The sequence below is a fragment of the Citrus clementina genome, unplaced genomic scaffold (assembly GCF_000493195.1).
Source record: "Citrus clementina cultivar Clemenules unplaced genomic scaffold, Citrus_clementina_v1.0 scaffold_3, whole genome shotgun sequence".
Lineage (NCBI taxonomy): Eukaryota > Viridiplantae > Streptophyta > Magnoliopsida > Sapindales > Rutaceae > Citrus > Citrus x clementina.
Window position 1 is genome coordinate 4,799,940 of NW_006262339.1, and position 23,335 is coordinate 4,823,274.

Below are 23,335 nucleotides of genomic sequence, written 5' to 3' on the forward strand. Positions count from 1 at the left end.
TTTGATTGATATCATATTTAATGCTTGTCTATGTTTTTACCTTAGAGCCCATTATTATACGACAGCACATAGGGACGCTCACGTGAATTTCGAAATCCATAGCAGTCAGAACCCAATTAGGGTTTATCAATCAACCGCCACAGTTTTGCGGGGGAATTATAGAGCCGTTACAATTCAAAACCTTCACATTTCAATTGAACTACACCGACTGAGACGCGTTGGGGTTTACTGTTATATCATCCAACGGCCTTACGGGCGACGGCCATCCCGCCGTTAGGCGGAAACATAGAGCCGTTATAAATTCAAAAACCTTCACATTTCACCTGAATTACGCTAAGTGATAGAGCGCCGCCGTTTTAATTAGGGTTTATATATCCAATCGGCATAGCGCCATCAGGCCATTGAGGATAAAAATATAGAAGTTGTAATTCTAATATTAACTTGCGAAGATGACTTCAACAGAGACCAGTTCAGTGGGCTCTTTGGTCTCTTCACTCGTAAGTAGCTTTAAACTAGTACCTCCAGCGGCTATTCCACCAATGTTGGATTGCATTTTGGCATCAACTGGTTCTTCTGCATCAGCTATCTTTTTTTCTCTTCTTGATCTCTCCAAGGTATTTAATTTTAGAAATAAAAGTCACCTTGTCATTTTCATGAAGTAGTTGAACATGCTTTCATGTTTGTTCACACAGGATGCTATTAAGGAGGGTCAGAAATTGGATTCTGATCAGTGTAACTACATTGCATCAATGGTGGGAGCACTGTGTCATCTTCTCAAGACACTCGGTGAGTTACTGGCCTTGAGAGTCCAATTCAAGGGTTGTCAAAACTAAGTTGTTTCTTTACACTTGTACGTGCCACACTCTGTTTCCTAGAACTACTTATTTGTTTTCGTTATTGTTCATCAGGTTGTTGGTAGTATGATTATCTGAATTTGAGTTTGCTAAGGGGCGGGGTATATTTTCATCGCAGGGGCAAATCATGATGCTTTTCAGTCATTTATGTGGAAAAGTTTTATTCCTCTTATGAAAATGAGACATGCATTCGAACCTGAAATGCTCAACCAGGTAGAATGGTTAGCTGTCTTAAGGCTTGGAATGGTATTTTAGCTATTACCTGCATCTGTCTTTTTGTCCGTACTGAAATATTTTCTGTTTGCTTTGCATGCTCTTGATCTTAGATTTCAGAATCGTTCTTCGATGTTGTAACCAAGACTAATACCTGGATAAATTTGGAGAAAACCTTGGTGCCTTGTAGTTTTAGTTCAGTTGGTTTTTCCTTGGGTGTGCTTCAAAATGAAGAATCAGATGCCATTGAATGGGGTTGTTGCTCACCTTTCCAAGGTTCAAAAGGCGAGACAAATGCTTCAGATATGGATAAAGAGTGCATGCTCTCTCTATCTAGGTCAATTACATTGCCAACATCATGCCATATTTTAACCTTAGTAATGGATTCTGCTCTAAGAAATCTTCAAGCTGCTCCAAGCACAGATTCACTGTTGGAAAATGGTTGTTATGCAGAAAAGTTTGCTGCTAATTTGCTTTGGTATTTATGTAACACGACAGAGCGATTACTTCTGCAAAGTGTGGAACACCGGTCTTGTGCAATTGCCTTTCTCCTTCCCATAATTCTCAAAGCATTTGTTTCTCTCCACTCTTCGGAAATCTCATTCCATGGGCATATATATACACTTTCTAGGTAGGGGAATATATATATATATACTTTCTAGTTAGAGACATACAGCATGCATATAATGCTCTGATTTGCATGAGTTACCTTCTATTTTTCCAAGGAATATGCATTTTTCTTTGTTTGTAACTTTTCTATTATTATAATATCTTGTTTGCTTCCAGGAAGTGCTTCTTTAAGAAAATTTGGAAGTGCTGCAGAACCCTATTTTCTCTTGGAACTTTGGAGAGGAGAGATGCCTTTACAGTGCTCTCTCTATACCTGTCTTATTCTTCTTATACAGAGGGATCTGAAAATTCTGATAGGAGTGATAGAGGTGAAGAATTTGACATAAGAGCTGTGAGAGAGTTTTGGGAAGAAATAAAAAGAGGTTTGGTACGTGCCCCCAATCTCCTTGCCACTTTTTGTTATCCACCCTGAGTTGGTGATAACCATGGCACTTCAGATTCTTTGCTTCGCCTTTGTTTTGATTTATTTTGCGAAGATTATTTAAAAAAAAATTCTTCTATTCTTGTTAGGTTGATGAGGAAGGCTTAGTGAGGAAGCAATCGTTACATATATTGAAGGCTGTCCTGCAGATACGTGGAGAAAACCAAGGCCACTCTGGTGTTTCAGATATGAGATCACAAGGAAAGAATTCAACTGCTCGAGGTATGACAAAGAGGGACCTTTGGGCTGTCAAGGAAGCCAAGTCACTGGGGGTAGGGAAACTCTGCTATTCAACTGATTTGGCCTTGAAACAGGGTCAGCAGCAGTGGGAGGCATTCATACTGCTGTATGAAATGCTTGAAGAGTATAGTACTCACCTCGTGGAAGCTGCTTGGAATCACCAGGTGATGACACCTATTTTCTTCATTTCTCATTTAGTCATTTGATTTCTCAAGAACTTTTTATTAAGATAAAAATATAATTTTGATGATCTATATAGAATGCAGTCATATGACATAAGACTTGATGTATAAGGTAAATCAGCATTATGGCTTATGGGGAATCATTCCTATGGAAGTCCGAATCTCAATTCTACACAATGTGTCTACTAATTATTTATTGTCTGTCACAGATAACCTTGTTACTTCAGTTTTCTCTTCCACATGGGAACCTTCCAGGCTCTACTGGCAGAGCACATCAAAATTGGATCAAACCTTCAGGCGAAATCTTTGATTGGTTATCAGTTTTGTGGGAACGGGGTTTTTGTCATGGGAATCCTCAAGGTATCAAAGACTTATTAGCTCAGTCATTTAATTAGACTTATCGGGTTTGTTCATCTGAGGAGTCACTTTACCGTAAACCATATTTTATTAATTTTAATATAATTCATCTCAGGTTCCCTTATAATTGCTTCTTTCTGTCCCCTTTGATTTGTGCAGTTAGATATATGATCATGCAGTCATTTTTGGGCATTGAGTGGAAGAGTTATGAGAACTGTGCAAAATCAGTACCTGAAAGTTTTGTTCTCGGTCCATTCATGGAAGGATTGAATGACCCTGTCCACCACAAAGATTTTGGTTTGTTCTTAATTTGACTGGTCCTGGATATAGAAGTTACTCATCAAGCATATATTATCTTATTTTACTATGTCAGAGGAGATAACTTGATAGGAATATTAGAATAGAGAAGATTGAAAGTAGTTGTTTCATTATTCTTTTTATGTATTCTAGCTGACATACTTCTAGAAGCATGACATGTATCTGCCATGTGCAACACAGTGGCTATGCTCAAGTATTTATGACACATTACTGAAAAGTCATTTTCTTGAACGAATACTACGGTATACTCCTTTGGCATATTATGTCTGGTCTTATCTCTTGGGCACTATTAAAACTTGTTCTTATAAATTTCTAGAGTCTCCAGCACATTTACTTATATTTTTATTTGTTATTCTTTCTTGGTGGTGTTGGGTTGTGGGGTATTTGGGATGATGAGAGGCAGGGTGAGTGGATATTTCTCTTGCTTGAAGAGTGCTTAGCTTCACATCTGCTGAGGTTTTTGTTCCCTTTGATTTTCCACCATCACTAAAGTAGCGAGAAAAAAGTTAAAACTTCCTTTGTGGGTTAACCAATGGCTCAATACTATGGTTATTGGAAGAGCTGTTGGTATTTCTTTTGGTTTCTAATGTGAAGCTGTTGAATATTCCTTTCAGATAAAATAATTTAATCTCTCGTTTTCACTGTCCACCTTGACTAGCCGAAGAATAATTTAAAAAGATCATGTTTCAGCAAATTTCCTTTGTAATATTTATGTATATTTTTAATCAGGCACAAAAGGAGTTTACTCTTCAAGGACCATTGAACGTGCAGCCAGTTTTTTACATCAATACGCAAGTTTCCTAGATACAAGGTAAGCTAGCATGTCGTCGATGAATTTTCATTTTGTAGCTTACAAGTTGAAGAACTAAGGTAGTTGTCTTGTTATCAGATTGATATCTTTCTCTAAATGATATTGAAACAATGTGTTCATTTTAAAGCATTTGTTTGGGATTATGCCTGGCATGTTAATGAGTTTTTGTTTAAAAGAGTGCATTAATTGGTTGTTACTTCCTCAACTTTGAAGTAACTTGTATGCGATTTTCTCTGATTGTTTAGGTTGAGGAAGTGGTTGATGTATGTGCATGTATCTTGTCATTACAGGAAGCAGATTGCATTTTTGAGCAATTTAGCATCTGTTGCTAAACAGCAATCGTTTGGTAGAGTTGGGTTGATGGCCCTTGCAGAATGCATTGCTTCCGCTGCTTGTGGAGTTGCTGCACATATTGAAAATAAAGCAGAATGTTGTGGAGATGCGTTTCCTGAAAAGGTCCCCGAGGAATGTTCTCCGGAAAATTTCCCTTGCAATGATAAATCAGACTTGTTGGATATTCTGAGATTTGTTATTGAAAGCAGCAAACAACATTTTAATCCTAATTATCGTCTTCGAGGTCTCTAATTTTGTAATCTGGTTAGATTAGGATATTCTTTTTGGCAGTTTAAAGTTTAGACCACTGTTGATTACAGTTTGGAGCATGCCTTTTGTGATACCTATAGTTGTGGTTTCCAGTTTGTGAGAAAGTCCTGGAGGCAGCTGCGTCTTTGATGTGTACATTTGAGGTGCCCCTAGAGATACTCTTGCACTTCATTTCAGCACTGCCTCGAGAATTTACTGATTATGGTGGTATGTAAGCGCTTATGCAACCTATTTACCATTTGTTTCCAGCTTGCTTCTGTGAAAATCTGTTTCATATGCTAACTTATCGCTCTTGTGTTATTTCATTCCTCCTCTATTTAGTTTCAAATTGAAATGTTAGTTCGAAGTATTGTTTTACCATTTTCTTGAAATGAGTAGCTTAAGTTGTCTTTTTCTATTTATTTGTTTCTTTCACCATAGACTTCGGTTTAAATTGAATTACTTCTGTTTTATGGGTTTTAAACTTTTAATACACATTCTTTAATAAGGATGTCACATCTATGATCTTTCTCTCTCTGCTACTTCCAGGTTCCTTAAGAGCAAGAGTACGAGAATGGCTTTCAGGGTGTAGTAAGCAGCAGTCTGCCAATAACTGCAAAAGCCGGATGCTGGTTTTAAAGAGTCTTAATGACTTCCCAATTAGTTTTACAAGTCATCCAAGTTTGAGCAATGCTTTTGTTACTTGTGATGATGAAGACTTAGATTCTTGGGAATCAAAGGCAAAGAGATGGGCAAGAGTGTTTTTTCTTGTAATCAAGGATGAACAGGATTTAGCCTCTGTACTAAAGGTTCCCTCACTTTTAGCGGCTCTACTAATTCTCTTACTTCTTTCTTTCTTATTTCTTGACATGTATGCGTAGGAATGTTGTTAAATGTTCAATTGATGAGTAATGTATAATGCATTTATATTTCTGCTGCATTTTAATATGCTTTTAGTACACTCTGACACTTGTTTAATGCTGGCTTTTACAGTTTATTCAAAATGGTGGTATCAATATCTGCAAACAGAGCAATCATGTACGTTGTATCTCCATGAAGTTTCTCATCCTTACCCTGAACTTCCTTCAGGAGATCCAGATAATGCAGGAGAGATATTCTGAATGTGGAATAAGAATCAGAACTAAATCAGAAATTGACTCGCTTAAGACAGTGGATCAATTTTCTTATGCAGAAGCTTCCATATTTCATGAGAAGTTAGCGAACCTTTTCCCTAATGTTTTGGTATTAAGAGAATTAACCATTTTAAAATTTATTTTCTAAATAATGTGGTTTACATAGGACTTCTTATTAGTGGTATTCGTATACAAAGTTTTATTTTGGCATGCAGGAGGAGCTGGTTTGTTTTTCCAACTTGTCTTGTTCAATATTTTGGTCCAATATTGCAATGGAGGAAACGAATCTGCCCAGTTCTGTGATAGGAAAACTCGGAGGTCCTAGTCAAAGAAGGTTGTCATTTTCCACTACCACTGTTGTCTTGCAAGCTGTAAGATTACGTAATCTTCAGATATCTTCAGTTTAAGAAGTTTCTCGCCTAATTTGAGTGGTTTTGGCTTTTCGTGCCATGCTTTTAGTCTTCTTCTCAGTAATTCTCTTGGAGTTGAGTGCATCTATGCTGTTGCTGTATGATTTATTTTAGGTGAAGCTTAAGCATGGTCTATTTTCATTTTTCATATTTTAATTCGAAACTGTTATCCCACAGGTCTTCTCATACTATTCTCAAAGAATTTCGTATTCTCATGTATGCCAGTTCTCTATTTCATGTGTTCTTGCTTATTATATGTGGGTGGCTGCCAGATATCGTATATTATGATAAATATCTTTTTTTCTCCTCTGTTGTTTGAATCAATTATCTTTCATGGAAATCTGACTTTATTGACCTTAAAAGATTTTGAAAGTGCTTGTACTGAGTTAAGCTTGTTCACTATAATTTTTATTTATTTATGTATTTGTTTATTTTTATTATTATTATTATTATTATTATTATTATTATTATTATTTATTTTTATATATATCGTTATTCTTGGCTTAAAACTGGAAGTCGGGTTCGGACCAAAAGAAAAACAAAAGAACCACCGAGACAGTCTTTTTTCAATACATGATGCTTCAATTGAAGTGCAACTGTTGGATACTTTTCTAAAGCTAAATATTTTTTCATGCCTGAGAAGATAATGTCTGTGAAAGCTGTTGCATCAATCTCATCGTGGTGTGCAAGGTTGAAAAGAAATGCTTCAATAGAATTTGCTTATGACTTCATGTGGAACTTATTCTGGAAGACTATTCAATCTCCAACTTCTGATTCTGAGGTATGTTTCGATTTGAATGGACTTTATTTTGTATAATTTTTGTCCAAAGTCGCAGGAGGGGTCTTCTTACTCTTAAAAGTTGTAATATTTTTTTTAAGTTAATCTATTAATAATGTGAATTCTCTGAATTCAGACTGGAGCGGAAGTTTGTCTTGCAGCATATGAAGCATTAGCTTCGGCTCTGAAAGCACTAGTCGGTCCTCAGGCTTTGTGTTTCTTCAAGAAAAATGATAAGTTAATGCTATCAGCAGTGGAAGGCAAACCTTTGTTGGATTCATGGGTTCAAGCTTTTCTTCAGAACATTAATGCTCTTCTTGCAGCTGGTGTTTTAGCACGTGCTCGACGAGCTATTTTGCTGAACTGGAAGGTTAAGAAGCTCCTGTTTTAATTGTTTGTTTTTAATTTCTTTTCTGTTTGAACCTTGCTGTTCATTATTGCATCTGCAAATTGGCATCAATTATATCAATTGTTTGTGTTAGTTGTTGTGAGTATGGCTTACTTCCTTCTTAATGTCACTTTTATCATTTATACTATTATACATCCACAATTCTACTTGTAATCTTCATTTATTTTCATTGTCTTCCATTTTTGAGATATTAATGATCAAGTAATTAAGTAAAAGATCGTAACCGTTACTTTTGCGTGATTCAGTGGCTTTGTCTAGAATCTCTGTTGTCACTTCCTTATTGTGGTCTTGAGAATGGAGCGAATTGTAGCTATTTCTTCTCAGATGATGTTGTCAGATACATATTTAATGATCTTGTGGAAAGGTAAGAAGCATGTACTTATATTGTTGATTTAACATCATGTTTTGAGGTTGATGGATAGTTTTTTAAGACCTTTTGCAGTAGTTTACACTTTTGTTTTCTAAACCTAGTATCAGAAATTTTCATTTGGATGACTGCAATTACATGTAAACACATTATGGTATACCTTAATTTTTAGATGGTACACCTTAATACAATTGGAATTTGCATTCCCTTCCGAATTTTGAGGCAATGTCATTGGCAGTATATTATTTTACTCTAAAATGAAATGTGGCTGGGATTATTTGAAAAGTTTGTAGAAAGTAGTGGGAAATTCACTGACCTTCCTCTCTTCTAAAGTCCAAAGTTGGCTTTTTCTCAATTTTTTTTTTAATTATATTTGCAGCCTTGAGAATGCAGGGGAAGGTTCCCTTTTGCCCATGCTGAGATCAGTTAGGTTGACCTTGGACCTTTTTGCTTCTGGTTCATCGGGTTCACTTGTTTCCTCGTGCAGAGGTGTGGATACCCAGGTTCGCTACATCATTCCCGCATGGAGCATGTGCTTATCTTTTATTCTTGGCATGTGACTATTTAATGGGTTTTGGGTGGGTTCACTTCAAAAGGTAGAGAGTTTTGGAGATGTTCAGTTCTGGCCAGTTTTTGTTTAATTTGGCTTGAAACAAATAGTAGGATTATTGAAGATTCTGAGAAACACATAATGTTTTTGTGGGAAAGTGTGTGATTAATACCTTCTCTTTGGGCCCAGTTACTTAAGGAATTTGAATCTTCATTCATCTAAATTGTGAAGCGGTGTTGGCTTAATTCTGCGTTTTTAGGTTTGTCTTTTGTTCTGAGATCATATAGTCATATAGATACTAGACTTATTTGGTTATCTGATCAGCATTCAACTGTATATGTCTTTTTGTGATCTTTAGCAGGTTCTTTCTTTGTGGTCTCATTGTTCACTTTTAGTGCATTTTGTTTTTCTTAATGCAATTTTCCTATTAAAAAAAGGGGAGCGGGGTTGTCGGTTTGGGTGGCAAGGAGGTTTTCACAGACATCTTGACTTTCTGGTTGCACCAGTTTAGAATTTTTCTCGTCTCTCTCTCTCTCTCTCTCCCCTCTTATGGATAGGGTTTAGCTTGTTGAGAAACGTAAGGGTATTGTTTGCGGTAGTGAAATTTATTTGTAGAGAGCATTCCCATGTCCCAGTTTTTCTCCTTTTTTTCTACTCTCTTGAAAAGCTTATTTTATTTCTTAACATTTATGAACATTGGTTGGTTATATTTTTCCCCTGTTGAAGCAAAGAACCTAAATCATATATACTGTGAGGAATTCCATGATTTTCTTGGGGTGCTGATGAAAACTTTTATTGGTGGATTTTGGCAATTGTGAAATCTATTTTTCTTTTCTTCATAGTCATTTTTCAACATTTTTTGTTTCTTTGATGAGAAAGCGATGCTCATATTTCATTCCAGCGTTAGTGGATTTTTGAACTTCTTTTGTTAGACTTCCTGAATATATACTTCTTGATCTACTTTGACAGAAACAAAAGATGGCATTTTTTTTTCATTGACCCAATATTTAGTCATAAGTGTTATTTATATTTTTCCCTTACCAGTTTTTCTACAGAGTCTTTCAAGAGCCTTTTCTTTTTGTTCTTTGACTATGATTTTTTCAAATGAAAGAGACGATCTAACGACACTCAGTTCTCTTACTGTAGATGATGTGGCATTTGGTTCGTTCCTCTTGGATATTACATATCAGCTGCAACAAGCGAAGAGTTGCACCTATTGCTGCTCTTTTATCTTCTGTCTTGCATTATTCCGTGTTTAGCGAAGAGGAAATGCATATGATGGAGAATACACCTGGGCCTCTGAAGTGGGTGCGTAATTCCTCTGTGTGTCTATATTTTTTGTTGACGACTTACAAAATTTGTTATGACAAAAACATACTCAAAAGTGATTGGTACCTCTGCACATCATTCTTGTAGTTTGTTGAAAAAGTTCTTGAGGAAGGCACCAAAAGTCCCCGTACAATTCGTCTTGCAGCATTACATTTAACTGGGCTCTGGCTCACCAATCCCTGGATCATAAAGTACTACATTAAAGAACTCAAGTTGCTAACACTGTATGGTTCTGGTGCGTCACAGGCTTATATTTGTATTGTTTTGTATCTAAAAGTTAGTTAACTTTTTGTTTTTTATACTGTCAAATCACTCTTTACTTGAAATTTTCCCTCTAGTTGCATTTGATGAGGATTTTGAAGCTGAATTAGCAGAAAATTATGATGCAAAGACTGAAGTATCCTTGTTGGCCAAAAGCCCAGTTCCTGAGCTGACTGAAGTAAGCTGTCAAACTTATTAACTTATGTTTATGCAGATTTAATTTAATACATTCCAGTTTTTAACATTACTTTGAGTTAATTCTTTGCAATTGACTATACAGTTAGCTGATATGACTTTGTTGCTCTGCTGGGGTCTGGGAAATTGGGGTTTCACGTAGTAGGAATTTCTTCTCTTATATCAAATTAAAGGGCATAGAGTTGAAAAATGTAATTTCAATCAATCACATGCTTATGGATCACTTGAATGCCGTACCTTAAATTTTAGAGATATCTGTTGATGTCTTTTGTAGTAAAGGAGGAACACTAGCACAATCCTCGTAAACTCAAAACACGCGAAAAGACGATGGAGTCTGAATGTAGAATGTTATAGTGCTTCTTGTTCCACAGCATGTTTATGGATGCCAATCATTCAGAGATTCTCTTGATTATTTGGCTTGTAACAGTTAGTTATTGTCAAAATATTCCACAATTTTTCCTATTAATCAAAATTACCTTGGTCAATTGGGTGACTGCAGATTGCTTGATAAAATAATAGTCAGTTAGTAACAATATGCTCATGGTCATTCTATTGTGTGGAAAATGCAAAGTGATTGAGTGAATAATGCTTTGGATTCCAATTTGTATACCAACTGACACGGCATTCATTTATTGGATGGTATAATAGTAATTTTACTAGTTATGAAATTCACCATCCAATAGATGAGTAACACATGTAGTTGGTATACAAATTGGGATCAAAATGTCGGGATCCCTATTTTCTGAAATTTTCAGATTAAGGCTTAATTGGCGGTTTTTCTTTTCAGGCATTTATCAATACAGAGTTGTATGCACGCGTATCTGTTGCTGTCCTTTTTAGCAAGCTTGCTGACCAGACCGAGATTGTGGGATCAGCAAAAGAGTGTCAAGATGCTCTCGACTCTGGCAAATTGTTTCTGCTGGGGCTTCTTGATTTTGTGGTATTTTCACTAGTTTTGGTGTTGTGCATTAGATTGATACTCAGACTTTTAACTAGCTTCCAAAAAAATAGGAAATATATAATTAGCCAACATAGAGAAAAGTAAAGATTTGCTGCTAGGAGAAAATTTAAGGATTCAAGTTTCTAGATGGAGAAAATATCACTTTTTCCACATGGGGAACATGGTAAGATGGAATGAAAAAGGATAGTACAGCCGTTGAATTTACACCTATTTATTTCTTCTATTTAGTAAAGTTTCACCTTTTAGGAAAATGTTGAATAGTCAGGCTGGTAAAACCCCATCACAAAAGACTAATACCATTATTTTGATGGAGTTCTTTCCCACCAGAATACTTGTGAAGGTAAGGTGGCTTCTCAGGAGTCTTAACCCTTCTTTTGTTACTTTTAGTTAATGAAATAAGATCTATTACCTAGACTCTACTGCTGACCTAGAAGTACCCTCGTCAATACAAATATTCTGTATATTGTATTGATATGATTGTTAGGCACTATATTTAATGTTAAGCCAAGACGTAGTGCGAAACACCGTAACATAGGGAATATGTTACTGATATTTATTAATTCACCAATGATTCTGCATCAATAGGATTGTGGGACCAGAATGAAGAAATTGATGTTAAAGAGGGTTGAGCATTTACAAATTCCATGCATGACATGTGCCAACAGTATTCTGCTATTTATATAAATTAGAAAAAGAAATCCCACATAGCTCCTCTGCAAATGTTGTAGATGGGATATGTATGTTTTTTAACAGATAACTGCATATTGATTCTGTTTACTTGATCACTCACCATATTGATTTTGTTAATACAGGTAAATGACAAGGATCTCGCAAGAGAATTATATAAAAAGTATAGTGCGGTAAGGGATGTATGTTTATTCAGTTTGAATTCCCTATAAAAGTTATAGTGCAGTAAGGAATACTTCAGAAGAGTAGATAGGTTTCTTGTTGGACAAGAGTTATGTATTGGTGTACTTTACTAAAATATTAGAACTCTAGTGGACCATGACAGTGGTTTATCATACTGTTTTGTACCCAATTTTTAATAACTAAAAAATGTATACTATTTTCAAATAGGGAAAGAAAAATGTAAAAGTAAAAGTAAATAAATAAATTGTGAAAAGTTGGGAGTTGGAGTTCAAAAGGTATAAGATCATTTTGAGAATATGACAAAGCAAGCGCATTTTTAATGTTGTAAAATTTTTGGATTGTGTTTATGGAAATGCATCAGTGTGTTAAATGATCCTATTGAAAGTTGGTTAAATTTAAATAATAGTTAAAGTTATACTTGATCAGATGCTCTAAAAGGTCAGTATTTTTGTTCTAACATTGATGGTGATTATTTGGCATTATTCTTGTAGTTGATACTATGTTTATATCTACTTGTATTTTCAACAGATCCATAGGCGAAAAGTTCGTGCTTGGCAAATGATATGTATTTTGTCACGTTTTGTTGATAACGATATTGTTGGGCAAGTGACACATTTTTTGCATATATCTCTCTATGTAAGTAAATGTTACTTTATGACATCTGACATTTCTCCTGCAACATATTTTCACATTATATCTATTTTGACCAATAAATAGCATTTGATGTATAGCTTCCTACATGGACCAAGTAATATCTATGAGTTCATTGTGCATTGATGTGGTGTTGTTTCAGAAAGTGTGGAGCTAAATTTATTGTTTTACATTCTACATTCCCATGTAACATCATTTTCTCATTTTAACATTGAAAATAATAATAATAATAAATATTTTTTTTGCCTTTTTGCAGAGAAACAACTTACCCTCTGTTCGTCAATACTTAGAAACATTTGCAATTACTATTTACTTGAAGTTTCCATCACTGGTAAGAAATTTTTATAAATTTTCTGGCAGATCCAGCTAAATTTTCCCATTCTTAAGCGAGATACAAATAAGGGATACCTTCAGTATTATTATATTCCACCTTGTACCTTTTTCTGTCATTATGAATGCAGCTTTAAGTTCCCTATTAACAAAAAGTACAATGAAGGGGTACAGACCTCGTACACAGGATATGCAGAAAATGGGCAATCTAATGATTTAAATAATACTAGTTATTTATACATTGGATATGGACATATTAGTAACATCAATTTTCTATTAAAGAATTACAGAAGTATTTATTTTAAACCTGGAGCTCAGATGCAACTCAGGAAAATTTATTGTCTTTTCACTCACAATTATTTTTTAATTCTGAAAGGCATGTTCTTCCGTAGTAGGTTCAGGAAGTTTTTTTCCCCTCCTTTTCCTCATGTTTTTTCTGTTAGGTGTCAAATACTTTTGTAGAACTTAAACTTCTTTTCTGAGGTTTGGATACTTCATGCTTGCTGTACTACATAATATTTGTCCTGTTATCCAATTATGGACTAGTTATGTTGTACCTTCTAGGTATCAATATTTAATTGGTTTCAAGAGGGCTGAATGGATGATTTTGTTAACTCCTGTATTACTTCCTCATATCACAGGTTGCGGAGCAATTAGTTCCTATTTTACGTGATTATGACATGAGGCCACAGGTAAATCTTCTCTTGGTGTTAGTGCACCCATTTTCTGCTGACATTCTGATTCCTGCAGTCGGATAGATGCTAGACATGATGCAAAATTGTAAATTGTGATTTATATGTTTATGCAATTATCGTGAATTGGGAAAGATACTGCAAAGTGGATGCATGGATTGACTAATAGTGTAATGTTATTACTTAAGAACTTTTTGTGTCAAAATCCTCATATGAGCATATTGTAATTGCCAAATAAGCTTTGATTTGTGGTTTGGATTGTTGATCTAAGTATCTGACTGTCTCATGGCTTAATTATCTTGATCTAATGTTTGATCCTAATCGAGGCTTATAATTAACATTTTCTGTGTTTCTATTTTCTTTTTAAATACATTCTGTTGGTATTCCACTGTACTAGATCTCTATTTCAATTGTATGTAAATCTAATATCGTAGACTTGCATTTCCTTGGTCTGTAAGGAAGGATGACAAACTTTAAAAATTTATTTCAAGATCTGATTGAACTTCGGGCAATAAACGCAGGCACTTTCTTCCTATGTGTTTATAGCTGCTAATGTAATCCTCCATGCCTCCAAAGCGGTTCAATTTAGGCATTTGGAAGACTTACTTCCTCCTATAGTTCCATTATTGACCTCACACCACCATAGCTTACGCGGTTTTACCCAGGTCAGTTTATTGTAAAGCTGATGAGTGAAACTCTTTTTTTTTATCCCCTCTTTCTTTCTCGTTTTACTGATTTTGGTTCTCAGATTATGTAGTCATATGGTATACTTCCAATATTATTGTGCAGTTGTTGGTATACCAAGTTCTTTGCAAATTGTTTCCTACTCTGGACTTTGGTACCTCTCAGAAAATGCCTTTAGAGAAAAGTTGCTTTGAGGATTTGAAATCCTACCTGGCAAAGAACTCTGATTGTACACGGTATGAATACCTCTACAATATTGTCACGTTTAATTAATAAGAAACTGTTCAAAACTATCATCTATTAAATTCTTGTTTGTAATATAGCTTCTGTATTTGCCTGAGTCAAGATGTATGTATACGGTTTGTGGATGTGACTAATTTAGAAAACCTTCTGTTCATGTTTTTTTTTTCTCACCCCAACCTTGTCATTCATGGTTTTAGTTGTATCTATATTTACCGTTTGTAATACCATAATATATTATTTCTTGTTTCAGCTTGCGAGCATCAATGTCAGGATATCTTGATGCCTATGATCCCAATCTGTCCATTACTCCAGCTGTAATTTTTGTCAATCGTGATAAGGTTAGAGTCTTGTTGATTGAAGTTGCTTAGAATCTCGATTTCATCTTTTAAGAAACAAAAGCATAGGTCAATGATGATTTGAAGTGTGGAAAAAAAAAAAAAAATCAATAGCTAAGCCTCTAGATTATTCTACCAAATAGAGTGAATTAGGCAGAGAATGTTATATACACAAATATATACACGAATACATATTTTCATGCATTACTACTGTAAAATTTCCAAAAATATTACAAGAGAAGCATAATTGCTGGGACTGTGTGAATAGTTGTGGCTGATCACAATAGTAAAGCTCAGCTTCCGAAAACTGACCTAAAGCAGGTGATGTTTGAGCAAGTACTTCTCTACTTATATTACAGTGTCATGCTTGTGTTATGAAGTCTTTAATATGAAATTTTCTAGTTTTGGGAGAATGTCAGCCAAAGCCAACGGAGACATGTCAATAAATAAGCCATATGATTTTCACTGCAGATGAGTTAGCATTTTTCCCTTCATTTAACTTAAATGATGTTTTGGTTTCCTGAATTTTCTTGTTCTCTTTTTGGCTTGAATGAAGGAACTCGAGTTTGAATGTGTTCCAACATCCCTCATGGAGCAAGTACTCAACTTTCTAAATGTGAGCATGATTTTTCCCACTGCTTTATTTCTCTTCTCTTTATTCTGGGATTGGAATCTCATTTTTTCAGATTTTCAGGATGTCAGGGAAGACCTGAGATATTCAATGGCAAAAGATGTTGTGACCATCAAGAATGAGAGCTTAAAAATTGGTGAAGATCCTGACTGTGCAGAAACACTTTCTGATCTTGACAAAGACGAATCATTTTCCCAGCTGCCTAAAGATTCATTGTTAGATTTTCAGAAAAAAATTACCCTCCCCAAACATGAGAATCAAGATAACAGTTCCAGTTCTTTCTTCGGAAATAGAGAAGCCTACAAACAGCTTCTAGGTATGTATAAACTTTGATGCTGTATTAATTCAGCATTTTTCATATTTCCTACATGATCTTAATGGATCTAATTTGGCTGCTATGTGGAAATCAGAAATAGAAAAGGAAGATGAACTTTTCGATCAGGTATTGCAGGCTAGGAGTCTGGCTATGGAAACAATAAGGGCTAGTAGACAACAGTTTGTCCTTGTTGCATCATTAATTGATCGCATTCCTAACCTTGCTGGATTGGCACGGACATGTGAGGTATGATGTTGGATGCTTATCGTAATTTTAATTGATTTGCTGAATAAGGCGGTAGTAGGGCAGTGTCAGACGTTAACCTGAGGAGATTTAGCAATGCAATGATACCGAGAAAAAAAAAATAGAAATTATTCATAAATTTTTGCCACAGTATTTCAATTTCTATTATTTCTAGAAAAATAGACTAAACATGATATGGGATTGCCGTGCAAACTCAAGAAATCAAATATCTTATCATTTTAGAGGATATAAAAGTGGAATATTCTTGTATCTAGTTGTGGGCCTCTACAGACTAAAATAACATATTTGTTAGAGGAGATTTTCTAATATTTCCATATCCTCCTGTCCATCTGCCATGGGTGGTGCTCTCTGTGTTAAAGTTTTTTGTTATTTTTATTTATCTTATGTTTAATTCATGCCCATTATTGTTCGTCGCAGGTATTTAAGGCTTCTGGATTAGCCATTGCAGATGCAAACATATTACATGACAAACAGTTCCAACTCATCAGGTATTGATTTTAAAGTCGGTACACTTTGTTCTGTAACTCTGCTTGTTCTATCGGCTGAATCTTATTTGCTGCTGTTCCTCGATTTAATTTGCTGCTATTTTGTGAGCAGATTCATTTTTGTGCATCTTTTCAGTATCTAAGGTGATAGCTTTTTTCTTGCCTATGTGAGTCGCAATGAAAGAGTTTATAAATAAAAAGCACATGGGATCTAGACTCAGTTGTTATGAGAGCATCTACTCTTTAAAAGATTTATTCAAGTGGTTTTTCATAAATGCTTCTATACTTGTTATGTAATTAGCATATGTAAAGTAAATTCATTTTTCAGGTTTTGAACTGTGTTTCCTGATCAAACCATTTACAAGCATTTCATTTTCCAGTGTGACAGCGGAGAAGTGGGTTCCTATTGTTGAAGTTCCTGTTAATAGCATTAAGCATTTCTTAGAGAGAAAGAAACATGAAGGCTTCTCTGTCTTGGGGTTAGAGCAGACTGCAAATAGTATACCTCTTGATCAGTATATGTTTCCCAAAATGACGGTACATCATCTAAATCTCTTGCCTCTTCCCATTTCGAGGGCCTCTTTGCATTTTTTAGTTCCAATAATCGTTATTGAAAGCCTTCTCTTGAATAAATTAAGTAACTAAATAATTAAACAATCCATACTTGTGGACATAAATCATCAGAAGTAAACTTATGTCATCTTCTTTGGCAGGTCTTGGTCCTTGGGCGTGAAAAAGAGGGTATACCTGTGGACATAATCCACATGTTGGATGCTTGCATTGAGATTCCACAATTGGGAGTTGTTAGGTCGCTGAATGTTCATGTCAGTGGTGCCATTGCCCTCTGGGAATATACCCGACAGCAGAGATTTTAGTAGTTTCTTTAATTCTTGATGGAAATTCTTCCATATGTACACATGGGGTACAGACGTTACCCCTTACATCAGTGTTAAGGAATCACAGGCCAAGTTTTACCCATTATATTGTCGTTATTCATTTATGAGTGTATGTTTAATTGGGGATCTGCAGAAACTAGGTTCCCTTCTCATTATGTAGACATCACAGAGTTGTTGGATGAATGCTTGAAATTTTATTTATTATGACATTTTATTTATTTCTTTCATCAAAATTACCGGTTCAATATTTTACACCTCGGTCAAACAAATGAAAAGACTGTGTTTGCCGTTAAAAAAACCAGCAGTATTGCATGGGACTTTAGGAGAAATTATTTAAGGTTGGTTTTGGTATATTGCTGGTGAAATTTAACTAGGGTTTAAATAGGATTCTTCTTGTAGAGAGGAGAGAGAAAAAGGTGTTCACAGTTCACCTACATTTACCAGAGCGGTTTGAAAATGTGAAAGACATGGATGCACCAGTGCATGACTTAGCTGCATCTTTCCATTTCAGCGCCCAGGGATATTAATAGGGCGAAAATGAGTTCTTTCCAATGGAGAGATCACTACTGAACCAATTAATTTTCCTGCAGGAAATTTTAGAAAAAGCTGCTTGAATAAGACACCTATAATCTGACTCTTAGCAATGGCTTTCTGCACCTTTATTCTGCTCTTTTCTTTCATCACAATCTGGGATTTTCTACCTTTAAATGCCAAGGTTTTCATAGTTTTAATGGACGAAGAACCCGTTACTTCTCGGAAACTTGAAAGATCCTATGACAGGTTTGTTGAAATGGCCCAAATTATGCTAGTTTTTTCTTTTTTGCTTTTTCCCTTTTCTGTGATGACCTTTCTTTTGTAAAATCTGATGTGATATCTTTTTTGGCTTTGGTCAATAACTATTTCAATACTACCGTAGGAATGAGACAGATGCTATAGTGTACAAAGAGAGGATCAGCGGCGGGCATGACAGATTCTTAGAGTCTCTCCTCCATGGACATTCCTACACCAAACTCTACAGCTACACTCATTTACTCAGCGGGTTTGCAATCCACATCGAGTCTGAAGAGGTACACTAATTCATTGCAAATTCAGCTTTGCAGGATCAAAAACTCAGTCACTATCAAGCTAATAAATTTAATCGGACAACCTTAAATGACAGATTTATGACTGAACTTCTAATACCTGAATAAGTGGTGGATTAAAAAGTGAAAAAAAAATAATTCAAATACATATTTTAAGAATGACAGAAACTTTTCTTCAGGCAGTCAGCACTCTCCAAAATGCAAAGGGAGTTAGAATCATACATGAAGATATCAAAATGGAGAAGCTCACAATGCATACACCAGAATTCCTTGGAATTCCTGCAGGCGTTTGGCCAACTCTGGGGGGAGCAGAATTTTCTGGTGAAGGGGTGGTCATCGGTTTTATTGATACTGGCATCAATCCTGAACATCCCAGTTTTGCCAGCCATTCCTTCAGAGGGAATCAAAGCATTAGTAAATTTAAAGGGAAATGTACCACAGGGAATAGGTTCCCATCAACAGCATGCAATAGCAAGATAGTAGGAGCGCAATATTTTGCACGCGCAGCAATTGCTTATGGTGATTTCAACTCTACTCGTGACTATGCATCTCCCTTTGATGCCGATGGCCATGGAAGGCAAGTTATGTCACACTAACAAATTTCCATTTTCTATTATTATTGTTGCAACAGATTGTAATTAATGCTAGTATGGCAAATAATAATATCATGCATGAACTTCTAATTTATTTGCATTGCTTGCATCTATGCTCATTTCAGCCACACAGCATCAACAGCTGCAGGAAACCACCGAGTACCAGTAATTGTCAGTGGTTTCAATTATGGATATGCCAGTGGTATGGCTCCAGGAGCAAGGTATTTAATAATAATAATAATAGTCGAGAATAAATGAGGAGGAAGATGCAACGGCAATTATATCCTTTTTACAGCTAGAACTAAATATTTGCTCCTTTTTGAGGCATAGTATATGTTTATTTTTTCAATTATGAGTCAAATTAGGATCGGGTTATTTCAACAGGATTGCTGTGTACAAAGCTCTTTATACTTTTGGAGGTTATATGGCAGATGTTGTGGCTGCTGTTGATCAGGTCTGTGAGTATGGTAGCCAATGAAAAATCTTTACATATTCAAATCAATTAGATGAAATATCCAGATAATCTAACCTTTGTTACAGAAAGGTGAAAAAAGGCAGAAAAAGTTATATAGTCTTCATAAGTTTCTTTATTTAAGTGACTATGAATTTATTCTATAATTTTGCTTGCTCCAGGCAGTGGAAGATGGAGTTGATATTATAAGCCTCTCAGTAGGGCCTTCAGCAGTCCCTTCTGGTCCTGCTGCTTTCCTCAATGCTCTAGAAATGGAGCTCTTGTTTGCTACAAAAGCTGGAGTTCTTGTCGTTCAAGCTGCTGGCAATAGTGGCCCTTCTTCCAGTTCAATCCTTTCTTTTAGCCCTTGGATCACGAGCATTGCTGCTTCTATCACGGACCGCAAGTACAACAATACAATCAAGTTAGCCAATGGACATAGCTTCTCTGGCATAGGGCTTGCACGTAAATTTCAGTTCCTAAATGTTCTAATTCGTAAACAAGATCACATTTTCTTCCATCCTGAAAAAAATATTGCTTTTCTGATTAACTTCTAGTGAAGTTGGATATTTATGCTTAATTACCATCATTATGTAGCTCCAACATTAGGAAGAGTGTATTATCCGTTAGCGGCAGCTGCTGATGTCTGCCATAGGAATGTTTCAACTGGTATCTTCTCACTTGAGAGCTGTCAATATCCAGAGCTCTTCATCCCAGCTCTAGTTCGAGGAAAGCTAATTATCTGCACATATTCTTTTGACTTTGAGAACGACGATGCAACCATTGCAACTGTTGCAGACAACATTAAGAAGATAGGGGCTGCAGGATTTATACTCAGGATGGACCCTGATCAAGATTTTTCGCCTAACAAGTTTAAAGATATGGCCCTAGATGTCCCGGGAATTATCCTCAACAACATGCAATCTTCCATGGTATAGATTGAAATTGTTTACATTCCAAAGCCAGTGAACTAATACCCCCAACTACCTAAAATTATTGATATATGAATTGTCATTGTCCAACTATGCAGGATTTATTGGAATATTACAACTCCCACACTATAAAGAGCAGGGCTGGACAGGCAGTGGTTTTTCGTGCAAGAGCAAGAATATTAGATGGAAGGCGGGCAATTTATCATGGTCAAGCACCAGTTGTGGCATCCTACTCTTCTAGGGGTCCTGATGTGAACAATGCACTTTTGCAAACTGCTGATGTCCTTAAACCAAACATCATGGCTCCAGGGTCCTCAATTTGGGCTGCGTGGAGCCCCAGTAGCGAAGGAGATCCAAATTTGAAAGGTACTAAAAAAACAATTTTTATGTTGTCTGGTAACATAAGAGAGTTAGATGAGAAATATTGGTAACAAATATACAATTTTTCAAACTTCTGTCAAGGAGGCTGAATTTTTGCATATTTGTTATTCTGTCCAGGGCGGAACTTTGCACTGTTATCTGGTACTAGCATGGCTACACCTCATATAGCTGGTGTTGCAGCTTTAATCAAGCAGAGACACCCCAAGTGGAGTCCTGCTGCTATCACATCGGCAATGATGACAAGCGCCGAAGTAACTGATCATTCTGGTTCTCCCATTTTAGCACAAGATTATTCCGACTCTCCCATTTTAGAACACGTTCTAGTCCATGCTACCCCATTTGATTTTGGTGCTGGATTCATTAACCCAGCTCGAGCCATTGACCCAGGACTCATATTTAATGCCCATTTTCAGGAGTATGTACAATTTCTTTGTGCTGTTCCAGGTGTTGATGATGACTATGTAAGACGAGTAACAGGATATGGATGCCCAACTGAAAACCAGGGATGGTGCTCGGATTTAAACACACCAAGTATTACCGTTTCAAATCTTGTTGGGTCAAGGAAGGTGATTCGAAGAGTGAGAAATGTCAGCAGTGCTAATGAAACTTACACGGTGACCGTGAAGGAACCATCGGGTGTGAAAGTATCTGTTTCCCCGCAAGTATTTAAGATAAGGGGACTGGCTTCAAGGGAGCTAAAGATTGTACTAAAAGCCACCAACTCAACAAGAGCTTACTCTTTTGGGGCAATGGTGTTGCAGGGGAATAATAACCATATTATCAGAATTCCTATAGCTGTCTATGTGAGCACCTCGCTGTAAGAATTTTTTCGGAGTTTGGATTTGAAACTTAAAACTGTGAGGTGTCCCCTTCAGTAGATTATACATACGGAATGGAGGTGCATTTGAATTACATACCTTTAGTGAGACATAAGCTTTTTGAAGATAATTTGTTTTTTCATTGCTCGCAGAACGTTATTAATACTGCCAAAAAGCTTAGCAAAGAGAGAAATAACATCCCATTAACTATTAAGCTTATCTGATCCAATTGAAATTGAAAGATAAACAACGTGAAACCAAAAAAAAAAAAAAAGTGTGTAGGAATCATTTAATCAATTTCCGAAGGTCTCTCTAATCGTATAAGTGGTCTCAAATGGGTTTTTCTTCTATATATCAAATTTTCTGAAGGTACATAAGCCGGCACGACAACTTGGTTGAAGCTTAATTTACCTATGCTTATGTAATGTTGAGCACAGTTTTGGAATAAATCCCCTCTTTTTTGGTACCTGATGAAGAAGAATATTTTGTTAAAACACATAAGTAGCTCACAGTCAGGAACGAAATGGTGTATAATTTTGCATTGGCGCTAAGCTTGCTTCTCTCACCTTTATGCTTTTCATAAGAGCTTTCATTTTATTGGTTCCAGAACCACTTGGCTTCTTTTTCTTCCCGTCTTTCTTCCCCTTGAGGCTTATCAAAGATCTGATGAAACTTGGAATCAATATTTTCCAATCGCCAAGACAAGTAGGAGTCTTTGCAGAACTTGGCTTTCTTTGGACAGCAACAGTCTGTCAACACGAAAGATTCCAAAAACCACTCTCTCAATTACAAAAACAATACTTTAAGTTCCCAACAATCAGAATCTTACTACTATGATACCAATCATCCCCTTGAAACAATAATGAAAGTTTCTAAAATTAGATTAAGGCAACAGTTTAAGAAATGTTTTCTTGTGTATAAAGTATAGTAACAAGAAGATCATTACTAAGGTATGTGATTAATTCAATTGTGACACCAAAGTTTTCCCAAGAGGACAAAAGGCATTTCAGAGAGCTGCTGCTGCTTGGGATTAAATTTTATATCTTCTTGCAAGCTGGACCCGGTTCTCTGTTTTTCTAAACATACATTGCATCAACGGAAACTAATCCCATCTAATTCATCCATGTGAGAGCGCATGGTTCAAATCACAGATCTCTTTCATATACCGGCACAAAAGATTTTATTAGTTAAACCGACTAGATGGCCGCCCCGAAATTAGATAAGAATGCATGTATACTGAAGGAGTCGTAAAAAATCTCTAGCCCTGACTCTTCTTTATACAATTTAATTTTATGGCCTAACTGTGTATGCAAGAAAAGATTAGTGACATACCTTGGGTGAGGGCGGCTGAAACTTTGAAGATGTTGGTGTTGGCTTTGGCTTTAGCAACAAGGGAGTGGATGCAGCTGGTGATGGTTGAGGAGATTCCCTTAGAGTTCGAGAGTACTGAAGAAGCTCAGCTCTCCTATTATACCCTTTTCCTGATCCTGCAGAATCAAGATCATTATAAAGACAATGATAACGGTGCTGATGACGATGATGGTGGTGATGATGATGATGATGATGTTGTTGTTGACGACTTGCTGCAATCCTTCTCCTCCTCGGCTTCTCTTCATACACGCTGATCAATACTCCCTTTTCTCTGCAAAACTTTGCCTGAAAATTCACATCACCATCCAT

At 36.1% G+C, this 23,335-nt stretch overlaps 3 protein-coding genes across 5 annotated transcripts; 2 read left to right on the forward strand and 1 right to left on the reverse strand.

Moving 5' to 3' along the window:
* The first annotated feature begins 65 nt into the window (after positions 1 to 65).
* LOC18049399 lies at positions 66 to 17,590 on the forward strand. 3 transcript variants are annotated; one of them, XM_024188167.1, is made up of 35 exons: positions 66 to 614; positions 693 to 786; positions 973 to 1,067; positions 1,181 to 1,698; positions 1,854 to 2,064; positions 2,208 to 2,522; positions 2,750 to 2,900; positions 3,057 to 3,194; positions 3,945 to 4,026; positions 4,317 to 4,603; positions 4,723 to 4,836; positions 5,158 to 5,417; positions 5,602 to 5,850; positions 5,957 to 6,112; positions 6,795 to 6,932; positions 7,066 to 7,299; positions 7,584 to 7,702; positions 8,085 to 8,208; positions 9,402 to 9,563; positions 9,672 to 9,819; positions 9,923 to 10,023; positions 10,828 to 10,980; positions 11,814 to 11,861; positions 12,400 to 12,507; positions 12,779 to 12,853; positions 13,494 to 13,544; positions 14,066 to 14,209; positions 14,334 to 14,464; positions 14,722 to 14,809; positions 15,363 to 15,422; positions 15,501 to 15,753; positions 15,848 to 15,999; positions 16,435 to 16,505; positions 16,883 to 17,039; positions 17,216 to 17,590. In XM_024188167.1, exons 1-35 carry the CDS (start codon positions 450 to 452, stop codon positions 17,375 to 17,377), a joined length of 5,514 nt encoding a protein of 1,837 aa, XP_024043935.1. In that variant the 5' UTR covers positions 66 to 449; the 3' UTR covers positions 17,378 to 17,590. The 3 variants fall into 3 exon arrangements, with proteins under 3 accessions (XP_024043935.1, XP_024043936.1, XP_024043937.1); XM_024188168.1 differs by lacking the exons at positions 7,584 to 7,702; positions 8,085 to 8,208; XM_024188169.1 differs by lacking the exons at positions 14,722 to 14,809; positions 15,848 to 15,999; positions 16,435 to 16,505; positions 16,883 to 17,039; positions 17,216 to 17,590 and having other exon boundaries at positions 15,501 to 15,592.
* A 207-nt stretch (positions 17,591 to 17,797) lies between these two features.
* Positions 17,798 to 21,780, forward strand: LOC18050302 (subtilisin-like protease SBT2.5). The gene is made up of 9 exons (XM_024186872.1): positions 17,798 to 18,178; positions 18,315 to 18,465; positions 18,660 to 19,057; positions 19,199 to 19,294; positions 19,458 to 19,527; positions 19,707 to 19,989; positions 20,122 to 20,456; positions 20,555 to 20,822; positions 20,955 to 21,780. Exons 1-9 carry the CDS (start codon positions 18,042 to 18,044, stop codon positions 21,656 to 21,658), a joined length of 2,442 nt encoding a protein of 813 aa, XP_024042640.1. The 5' UTR covers positions 17,798 to 18,041; the 3' UTR covers positions 21,659 to 21,780.
* Positions 21,781 to 21,942: 162 nt separating this feature from the next.
* LOC18050303 (zinc finger protein 281) lies at positions 21,943 to 23,335 on the reverse strand. The gene is made up of 3 exons (XM_024189325.1): positions 22,988 to 23,335; positions 22,222 to 22,404; positions 21,943 to 22,122 (listed from the first exon to the last, which is right to left on the reverse strand). Exons 1-3 carry the CDS (start codon positions 23,333 to 23,335, stop codon positions 22,063 to 22,065), a joined length of 591 nt encoding a protein of 196 aa, XP_024045093.1. The 3' UTR covers positions 21,943 to 22,062.